General features: G+C 40.4%; 1 protein-coding gene across 1 annotated transcript in view; it reads right to left on the reverse strand.

The window, feature by feature from the left end:
• The window catches only part of VEGFD (vascular endothelial growth factor D), a 30,262-nt gene extending 22,438 nt beyond the window's left edge, over nucleotides 1–7,824 (reverse strand). The window contains exon 1 of the mRNA XM_005151458.4: nucleotides 7,216–7,824. Coding sequence (XP_005151515.1) covers nucleotides 7,216–7,305 — 90 coding nt within the window. The 5' untranslated portion in view covers nucleotides 7,306–7,824. The remainder of the gene's footprint in view (nucleotides 1–7,215) is intronic.
• Nucleotides 7,825–11,452: the final 3,628 nt, after the last annotated feature.

An 11,452-nucleotide genomic window follows, 5' to 3' on the forward strand; every position in this document is an offset into this window, starting at 1 on the left:
CATGTCTTTAGCTGCATGTTCATTATATTCAAGTATGACTCTGCTGAAGTGGCAAGAACCCTAGACTGTGTTCTAGCACTAGTTGAGAGGTCCCACATTTTAGGTCACATTTGCAGAAAGAAAATAAAACAAATATGCAGGTGTCCTTCAGGAAGCTGATTTTTTTTCTCAGTGCAAGCAAACTAAAATACCCTAATCAACTGTTCCGCTATTCATTGATACAGAAGCCCATTTATAGCTCATTCACAAGGACATAAAAAAAAGAGCAAAATCTGGTTGGTCTTCCCATAGGTTCTCTGCAGCTGTAGTGAGGACATGCAGAGTTTTGTCTCTATTCCTCAAATCCCAACAAGAATGATGAAGATTTGCAAAACATGCTGGGGAGGTATGAAGCAGGCAATGAAGTAGTTAAGGGACTGGCACATAGTGGGAGGAATAAGAAATTCCTAAAGAAATAAGGCATTCTTGAGGGAAAGTATCACATCAGATTTACTTCCATGCAGCAAAATATCTCAGGTCATTTCTTTCCCCCCAGGGAAACTGAGCAATACAGTGATTTTGGGACTATATCTCAAAGCCAAGCCCAAGAAATCTCAATGGCCAGTTTTGTAACTGGACATATTACTTCTGAGAGAAAGGTCTGAAAGAAACACAGACCCCAGTCATTTAGTGATAACTATAAAAGGTACTGTACAAGGTTTATAATGGGAATAAGAATAAATGTGTTACCAGTTACAACAACTGTACTTTACTTATTTTTTTCAAATACCAATATGGTGTCCACAGGAGATAAGACACAGGTAAACCTCACTCAGATCTAGTGTGGAGTAGAGACAGTGTGGATGAGAACAAAATCTGCACATGCAGCAGCAGAGGTCTTAAAAGCCAAAGTTTTTACCAGGTTTGTTTTTCCTCATTTTCAAGCAGACTATTTCTCTGTTTGCCTCCGGTGGGAGCCTGCCTCCATCCCACCACATTAGTGGTTAGAAACAACTCAAATGCCTGTGAGGAAGAAAGCACAAGTAGGCTGCGGAAAACAGACAACCAGCACTTGCTGAGTCTGAGTAGATTGCTTGTTTCGGTTGCCTTGAGACCACAAATTAACAGAAAGTTGGTCCCCTGCCCTCTGAACCTGCCTTCCTGCCACCCCTTGGTTTCACTGAGTTTCAGATGTGAGCCATGACTGATGTCAGAGTTTAATTAGGGCTGATTTAATTTCAAACATCTGACCATCATAATGGATTTCTTAAATGCTGCATCTGGTTAATCTAAACAGCCTGATGTACTTTTCAGAGCTCTGATCTATCCCCAGACATTACAATCCTATCTGAGATGGACTGGGCTGGATCAGCAGCTGGAAGGGATTTTTTTCTATTTCTCACAGGCAAGAGCTTCTCTTGATAAAGTAGCAGCGTATTAGAACCCCTTATTCCTTTCCAGCTTGATAAGAGCCATGTGTTATGAAGACAGTACAGAATTGTTCTCTTATCTTTCACTGTACCTTGTCAAGGCAGTAGCAGATAAGTCAGAACAAGCTGGATTTCCTCACAACCTCCCTGATAGCTTCCCATTCCTGAAGGAAAAGCACAATCATTTCTGCAGGAATGTGGCAAGTAAATTTTCAGATGTTTTTGGCTCATCGTGCCTATCAGAGATGGTAATCACAGAAAATCAAAAGAAACAGTGACAAAGTGAGGATAATAAAATACTTCTGAAAAACCACAATTTCATAATCTTAATTCAAAGAAGTTTGCTAACTTTGAGAGGAAACTGGATATGAGGACAAAACTCCTGGTTCAAACAGAGACAATGTTTCCAACAACCTTTAGAGTTGCTTTTTCTAGCTGTTTAGCAGTTTGCTGTACTTTCAGAAGTTGACTTTGAGGAAGTTATCCCACGAGATAGAATCTCTCTTTTCTGGAAACTGAGCAACATTTGCAAGTAGTTATAAGAGAGCTGCATAGACCTATGTGAAAAACAACATCAGTAGTAATTACAGAGACAAAAGGTTATGTCCAGTTCTGCTGCTCAGGTTTCTGTGCACAGCTCTGTTTTGGTTGCACAGACAGACTGCAGCTGGCTCAAGGAAGGGAGAGATGTAAAGAGCTTCCTGATTCCTTCCGCTCATGGTGTGATGGCTCTCCAGTATTCCCATGCTTTCCCAAGGGCAAGGCATTCTCCACTTAGGTGGTCGAGGGCCTGGGGATCATGCGGAAGTGCTGTTTCATTCTCACCAGTGAGCAAGGGCTATGTACCAGCTGTGTTTGAAAAGTGGCTTCCACCTCTGTCCAGCTAGCAGTGGCAGTATGAGATTGCTGAATCTAAGAAGATCTGCTAGAACAAAAATGACCACTCTAGGCTGTATCAGTGTTTAGTGCAGATGTAAAACAGGCTTAGCTGTGGAAAATGTGGAAAACGAGTGCATGTAACAGACAGCAGCTGTGTTTACCTCCTGGGCTAAGCAAATCTAAGCCCTTGGTCTTCTGATCAGAAAGATTTCTAGTTCGGTGATATACCTAGCAGCTGTGGATTTCTGATTTTCTAATGAACCAAAGGAGGCTTCACCATGGGGAGAAGACCTCTGCAAAAATAAAAGGCTGTGAGTCTGTTATAACTTGGGCACTACTAGTTGTCCCATTCTCTTGCCTTCCTCCTAACACATTATTAATAAGGGACAAAATAGGGTGGAAAGCAATGAGACTCCAATTCTCAGAGATCAAGGCCTTTCAGCCTCATTAGAGAGGTGATTTTAGTGTTTGGAGGCAGAAGCAGCACTGACAGATTGTTGGCTTTTCTTTGCAAGAAATTCACCTCAGCTCTGATGAATATAGGACATTGCTCTTTGCATCTAATTTTGAAATTCTGGAAAATGTAGCCATGTCTGTCATTGCTCTAGGAGAGGAAAAAATGTGTGGGGGAGAGACAGGAAAAGAGACAGAGAATTTTGTGGTTCCTTGGCTGAGAGGCTTCCAAAACATAACAGGCCATCAGAACAAAACTTTAACAAGGAATTTTTAAAGCATTTCCTGAAAAAAAAAAAAAAAAAAAAAAGATTAAGTAAGAAATGCTCAGTGTTCAGAAAACCAGTACAAATAGTACTTCACAGGTCAGGTTGGCATCTGAAATTGAGAAACTGGTGTGTGAGGCAGAGGGCTTGCTGCCAGCCTCAATATGAGCCCTGCCTGACACCTGCATGGCTGAGTCTGCCCATCACTTCCCACCATGAGATTGTCTTCCAGTTGTTTCTGAAGAGCTGGGAAAATGCTGCCAGACATTAGATGTTAGGCTGAAACTTTCCACGCCAGATGTCTGCCTTAAAATGATTCTAATATTTTTTCTGCTTTCTCTGCCAAAATGGTCTGACTGCAGTTGAGGATGAAGCACCTTCTTCATCCGTGCAAAAAAACATTGTATGGCAATCTTGTATTTGCAAATGTTTGGCGTTTCCCTGCTGTAGATCACAGATGTGAATTTTGACACCTGGGGAACCTTTTTGGCCCAGATATGTCTACTGCTGTCTCTGCAAAAATCCACCCAAATGTTAAAACCTCCAAGCGCAACAGCAGGGACCTGCCAGGGCTTAGCAGCTAGACATTTAGCAGATGGAGCTTGTGCTGACCCCACTCCATTCAAGAGCAGAGCCACAGCAGGTCCAGCCCATGGGAATTAGAACAGAGCAACTGCCCTTCCTCTCCTTCAGGCCACTGGGGTAGGGCAACCAGGGAAGGGAAACTGCTGGATTTGCTTGTGGAAGAGGACATGAACACTGATGGAAGAGGGCAAGACCTGGCTGAGGAGATTGAGAGCATCCAAGGAGATCAGGACCAGCAAGTGAGGTCAGGAAAAAGAAAGCTGGGAAGTTGTTACCACAGAGACAAAGTGAGAAGCTAGGAATGGAAGAGCAAAGGGGGAACCATCGTCAGAAATGACCAGAAAGCAAAAAGGTCTGGTAGGGCTGTCTCTGAGAAATTTGGACAGACCTCCTAAGAATCTGAGAGAGAAGCAGGACATCCTCATCCAGAAGAGAGTAGGAGGGGGAGCAGCACACAGAGAGTATGAATGGGAGCCCAGTACGGAAACAGAGCCCAAGTCCTGGAGGTGAGGGAACACGATTCAGATGCTGGGACTGGAACAGGTCAGGAATGGAGAGAGAAAGGAATCGGACCTGACAGGCAGGGAAAACCAGCCTTGGTGTGCACATGTTGAGGGCAAAGGACTCCTGTACCTAGAAGAGGATGGAATTTCTGAAGGGTGGTGTCCTGGTTTGAGCAGTAGCAGTCATTTTTCTCCTTCTTGGTAGCTGGTGCAGTGCTGTGTTTTGACTTTTGGGCTGGGAACGGTTGCTGATAGCAAGTATGTTTTGAGTTACTGCTCAAATGTTTGGTTTGTCCAAGGCCTTTTCTGAGCCTCATGCTCTGCCAGGGAGGAGGGGAAGCTAGGAGGAAGGAGGGACAGGACACCTGACCCAGGCTAGCCAAAGAGGTATTCCATACCATAGCACGTCATACCCAGGATGTAACCGGGAGAGACCCGAAAGGGCTGGAGCTCTGGGGTGATGGAGGAGGTATCGGTTGGTGCTCAGTCGGGCAGGGTGGGGTAAGTTATGGGTCGGTGGCTGGTGAGAGGTTGTATTCTCTTCACTTGTTATTTGCTTTATCATTATTATTTGTAGTAGTAGTAGCAGTAGTGATTTGTGTTATACCTTAGCTATTAAACTGTGCTTATCTCAACCCGTGGGGGCAACATTGTTTGGATTCTCCTTCCTAACTCTCCGGGAGTTGGGGGAGCAAGGGGGGGAGTGAGTGAACAAGTTGTGCAGACTTGGTTTTAAACCATGACAGGTGGGAAAAGCCAAGCACAACAGAGATACTTGCTGAATCACGGCAGCTTATATGTTCACTGCAATAATAAGGACATTTGCAGAATATAAGATAATATTGAAATCCTTAGCCCCCTGAAACTCTACTGCCTGATACCACACTGACACCACCTGATGGTTTAAAGCATCACCACGTTTAAAACTTCAGGTGTCCTGGGCAGAGCTCAGCTACTTGAACTCACACAACAGGGAGGAGAGCAAATTGCTGGTGGTTAACCTTTCTTGGGTCTCATTAATTGCATATTACCTGCATTCTGACACAGTGGTTTCTATCCAGGCAATGCTGCCACAGGTCTTAAAGAAGTTTAAAAAAAATAAGGTGTGGTAGGTGAATACAATTCATAATTTCTGTGTTCTGCAAATTCAATTTCGGATGCAAATGGTAAGAATAGGCATAACCCTCTATACTGTTAAACACTGCAACATGAAGGACTTTATGTGGAATATATGCACGCACTCAAAAGCCCACAGGTTGTTCATTCTGGCTTGGTTTAACAAACCAGAAATCTAACATACTATGTAAAACATTAAAAGCAATAATCAGTTTAGCCAAAATTCTCTGTCTACACAAAAAGAACCAGAACAAGTGGAAAACCAGAATTTCCCTTGTGGCAATCAGCAGCCAGTGATTGTGAAACACAACCCTTTTTAGTATGATCTACATAATACCTTCTTATATGTAACAGTGGCAACTAACAGTGATTTGTTATTATATACAGCACCCTGTGACTAAGTTGGCTTCTTGAGAGTGGTAGCCAGATTTCAATGAAAACAATTACAGATGTACATATGCTGGACAATCCTATCACAGTGAATAAACTATAAACTCTTTTAAATTAGCAAGAAGAGCTCTTCCACTTACTCTAGGCAAAGTGGAAAAGATTCAAAATTTAATTAAAGGACTAATTAGGAGTTTACTGTTATGTTGAATAAACTTGTGAGGACAGAACTATAATCACTGCCAGTTATACAATAGGTAGTATTCTACATTAGAAAGTGCTTTCTTGGTTTAAATAAAGTGACAGGTACATAAGTGTGGGGTGTCCCTGCCCATGGCAGGGGGGTTGGAACTAGGTGATCTTAAGGTCCTTTCCAATCCTAACTATTCTATGATTCTATGATTCTATATAAGAAACCAGCGATTTGTCATGCAATGCATAAAGGTAATGTATACAAGGTTGGATGAAGCCTTGCGTGGCATGGTTTAGTGTGAGGTGTCCCTGCCCATGGCAGGGGGGTTGGAACTAGATGATCTTAAGGTCCTTTCCAGCCCTAACTATTCTATGATTCTATGATTACTCTGGTCCTAATACCTTCAAAGGACTGATTGCTAAGGTTGTAAATTAAAAGCTTGTGAATGGTGTGCAGGCAAAGTGGTTAGTCATTAGTCATTCTGAGGAACGCATCGCTCACCACTACTAACTTCTTGGGCTAGCAACAGCAGTCTGCAATTGAGCACATAACTTAGCATTTCTTTTCTAAAACACAGGTCAGCCTGCAGTGCAGTTCACAGGCTAGTGTGTGGTCATCTCTTGCAAGCAGGAGGTTTTTCTGAAGTGAAAACAAAAATATTAGCTTGTTTTGCTCTTTTAATGAGAAACAAATAATTTGTTCTGGACCACACACAGAACTAATCATCTTTGGACCCACTGCACATGTAGAAACTTGTCCCAGTTTTTATTCTGATTTTTCCAAATGATTGTCCTGGATGTTCTCACATTGTCTCAGAAAGTCAGATCTGAAGAATCCTACTCTCAAGGTGAGGCTTCAGCTTAAATTTTGTGGCATTTATTGTATTTAGAAGAAAGCTTATTTTCCAGGCAATGTGCTCTATTATTACTAGTTGATGTTTATTTTAAGCCCTTGATAACATCTCCGGATAAAACAGAAGAAAAATATTTCACTGATTTCTGGCAAGCAAGTGAACAAGTGATGAACACGTGGTTTTAGAGGAAAATTTTCAAGGATACTAATTCCTGCAATTATAAATACCTGAAATAAGTGTATTTAATGAGTATTCTAAATTCTCTGGTTTGCATTTTTGTTTAGATTTTGCTTTTATTTTGCATGACTGACACTAAAAGTTTAAATAAGAGCAAAGTATATGGCAAGTACTTAATAATAACTAGTTAAGACATAAAACATTAAACAGCAAATATGTCCTTCATTATATATTCTCTTTCCTCGATGACTGCTAAATATTTGTGCAACTAAGCCATCACATAAAAAAAACCCCAGCCCTTAAAACAGCAAAAAGACCACCACTTTGCACATTGAATGTGTATAATTCTGGCAATTTGGATTATTAATAATGACAGTAAGTAAAGATCACCTACCTTCACAGATCCGTTCTCATAGTCAGATCCTTGCAGCAGATGTAGAAAAGAAACTATGAAAATATTCACAGTTGCCCACAGTTTGTACATTCTGATGTTTATAATCCACAAGTTACTACGCAGATGTTGTCATACAGCTAGAGGCATCTGTTTCAAAATGCATTTCTCTATCACCAGTACAGAAAAGAAAAGCTTCCAGAATTTCTCTTATATACTCACAAAAGATTCCAGTATCCAAGAGCAAATATCTGGCTCCTTACTGCTGAAAAAAAATAATTGTAAGTTCATCTAGAGAATGTCATTTCTTAGAGCAGATTTTAGATACACTTGAAAGAAAATCATGATAAGGGTTTATATATATCTGTATGTGTACACATATGTGCTCACAAATGATCAGGTATGGATACCAGTTAGTGAAGTTCATGTATCTTCCATCAACACACAAAGAGACATTCAAAATCCACCTGTGGTCCAGAAAATGCAAGAATTCTGCTCTATTCTGTGCTCCGTGTTACAGCAGGCTTTTAAGATGGTAGTGTAGTGGCCAATGTTTCGAGCTCAAAAGCTGTAATCCAACGCTGTATTAAAACTTTTTTCACAACCTTCATGGAAGCTTGCAGAAGCATGTGTCTTAAATCTGATACAGACTTTGGCAGTAACACAGACAAATTTTGGCTCTAATCCCATTTTGTTCCTACCAATAGCATAGCAGTTTTTAAAACTAACTGATGCAATCTAGACTCTCATTATTTTAAAGAAGATTACCTGAAACATGAAACTTCAGCACACTTCAGAACACAGCACACGTATTTTATGTTACCTCTTAAAAAAAAAAGAGGAAGGGAAAGATAAAAAGTCTGACTTTCTTTAGTGTTCTGTCTTATGTTGCATAGGGTTTTCTGGATAGATTTTTTAAAGGAAAGTTAAAAACAAGACTTTTATTTTTGTAATGAAACCTTATAAAGCTACAGATATAAAGGAAAAAAATCTGTTGTTATTACAGCAAAACAAAATAATTTTTTCTGCCCCAATTTGTGCATGCATTTTCTCTGTATATTCCCACAGTTTATAATGGAGATTCTAAAATTGGAGATCTAACATTTAAAATTGTAACACAGATGAAGGCTCTGATAATTATGCATGTTAAATCTATATTGCTCTAATAATAATACTGTGTTAAGGAGAGTAGTTCTGCTCTCACATGGCTTAGTGTTTACAGAATCAGACTGTACAGTTGTTAACATAAACCAGTCACATATCTAAAATTTCAGAGCACCGATTTTCTACTTCTGTGACATCCAAGCAGTAGCTCTTAAATATAAGTCACACTTCTGTAACTATCATTAGCTTGCATAATTTCTCCTTAAATATTTATCATAAAGGGACATTGGAAAGAAAATTATTTGAACACAGTTAACTGAGTCATTACCTTTTAAAAACATATGTAAAAACTGTATGATTTTTTAGCTTTGTCTTACACCTCTTGTTTTGTGAAAGCGATCTTTTTCTTATGTTTGGCCTCCTCCCCCACCCACCCCACACCTTTTCGTACAAGGTCAGCAGGAATTTCACCTCTTTGAAATCTGTTTGAAAAAGCTGCTCTCTTTGTGTACCTGCTTCTCCCCTTCAAACCTTTCCTGCATCCAGGCTGACAGTCAGAGGCACTTTTAGAGGCCCCATGCTAAAAGGGGCATTCTGTGTTTGTACTTTGGTTTGCCATTAAAATACTTTAACTATTTCATTCATCTCCCCCTCAAACCTTTCCTGCATCCAGCCTGACAGTCAGAGGCACTTTCAGAGGCCCCATGCTAAAAGGGGCATTCTGTGTCTGTACTTTGGTTTGCCATTAAAATACTTTAACTATTTCATTCATCATTTTAAATTAACATGTTACCTAATGCTTATGTATGGTCACCTTGACCCTTTTAATGTCTGTTTCACTTCTGATACTAGCATCCATCTCTTTGCAGGAGCTGAAAGCCTGTTAAAATAAATGAATAATGCTTTAGCCTCTGATGTGCTGCTTAAGCATAAGGGATCAAACACAAATAACCACCATCTTCTCAGGACTGTGCAATAATAATTTTCTTTGACCTGCAGAGTGTCTGGCCATCAGCGTCTTTCATGTATGGAATCATCTGAAACACAGACCCAGATTCACAAAACAGGCAAGAAACAATGTGTCCTCATGCCCTAAAGCCTGGTGTGTACGCTACTCATACAGCCTGTGTGCAGCACCCTTCAGGGATGAGCTGCTCTGTTCCCCTGGCAGGACTGGTGCAAAATTTCAGCAGCCAGATCAGGAACACATAGCCAGCCTTCCCTCCAGCCGTCAGCCAGACTGCTTCTGTCCTTCTCACATCCATCAACTCTCCACTTCATAACTTGGCAGAAACAAGGGAAAGCCCAGGAGCCATACTGAGGCTTTTAAATACCAGCTATGGAATTTCTCCCATCAGTTCAGCAAGTGTTTAACTGCTTACATGAAGCAAAACAGTTTTGGTGGGGAGAGCGAAGAACACCTGTGGTGGCATGTTCTGCAAATCAGCAAGGAAGGCACGTTTCTGAAAACAAGAGCATAGCTCTGGCCTCTGCTCTAAATCAAGAAGCAAAGTAATTCAAACCTGAGGGGTCTCACTTCCTCAAGCCTCACAGTGAAGCTGGTGATTGCCTTTCTGCCCTGTGAGACCCACAGACTGTACGTAAGGGACTGTTAGCAATCTAGCACTAGAAAATCAAGGCTGCTTGTGCTGGAAATATCAGAGATAAGAACCTTAGTAATATTTTGTGTGTATTCTAGTTTGTCACTGTTACTTACCAAATTCAATTCTGGATACATTTGGAAAGTTGAAACTTGAATCTTTCTCAAAGTAAATGGTTGATCAGAAAGCTTTACCCAACTCTGGCTTTTTGGCAGAAAGACTGAACTTAGCCTGAGGCACTGAATCAAAATTGTTTACAAGAGAAAGTTAGATGCTGCAAGCAGAGACAAAAATACCTATTCTCTCCTTTAGGACACAGATACAGACTAGCAAAGAAGAAAAAAAACCTTCTGCTAACTGCAGAAGACTTTAATTCAAAGTTTTTAGTGAAAGCAAAAGCAAAGCAAGACTAATCAGTAGACTGAACAGCAGAGCAACTCTTACGAGGGATTGTGGGGAAGCAGGGTTTTCACCATTGGCACCACTGCCCCCATCCCTTTCCCAATTGCTCTTGCTCAGGATACAAATCAGTGCTCCCTCCAGCACCATCTCAACCCTGCTTCTCACACAGAGTTCTTATGACTTTTCCTGCCTACTGCTGCACTGAGAGCAATTTAAATGCTTTTGTGTTGGAACTCAAAACTCAGAAGTATGTTGAGATTATATTGCAGGCTCCGTACAGCAGCAGAGAACAGAAATCTGTATGACCAGACACCTCCTAGGACTATGCCCTTTGTTTTCATTTAGTCTATGAACAGAAGTCAATAATACTTACGTTCTAGTTTATTGGTTTATCTCAGTTTGCTATTGTAGAACTACCTGATCAGTTCTGTCCATGGGCTGGATTAGTATTTCTTTAATCTAACACTGTATGCAAAAGTGCTTAAATAACATTTACATGGCTATTTACATGACTTTTCCTTTGAAGCTGAATAAGCAGCTTCACTGACATCAGCAAGGCTAAATACTGTGTATTGAACCAATTCAAACATTTATATCACATTTAGGTGAGCAGCTAATAGACTGTGAGCAATGAGTCAGGTCTTTGCAAGAACAGCTTAAGAATTTAGTTTAGTCAGGTCTGTTTCAAATATTGATCAATAGTGATGTCTCAAATGGGTGAAAGAAGTTTAAATCTATTAATCTGCAAACATGTATAATTTATTCAACAATATTTTAAGCATGAGTCTTATTTCAAAGTAACGGTCTCAGAATACATTGGAAAGAAACCCTGATTCATTGATCCCCATACTCCTTTTTTGTGACGGAAGAGAATATATAAAAGACCCAGAACTTGCTAGATGTCCCTAGGAACATACTTAATCATACTTTCTTGGTATTTTCCACTTATTTTTAAGATAAATTATGAAGACCATGTGCAGTTTATTTACCAGAGCTGCTTATTATAGTGCATTGCAGTTTCCATACTTGGGCTCCAGAGCACATAAAGAGAAAAAAGGTCAGTACAGATGACTAGAACCTGAAAACTAGTGCCAAACTTAGCTTACATGTTTCTTGCATGCATACACGCACAA

This window comes from Melopsittacus undulatus, chromosome 2 (assembly GCF_012275295.1).
Source record: "Melopsittacus undulatus isolate bMelUnd1 chromosome 2, bMelUnd1.mat.Z, whole genome shotgun sequence".
NCBI classification, from domain to species: Eukaryota; Metazoa; Chordata; class Aves; order Psittaciformes; family Psittaculidae; genus Melopsittacus; species Melopsittacus undulatus.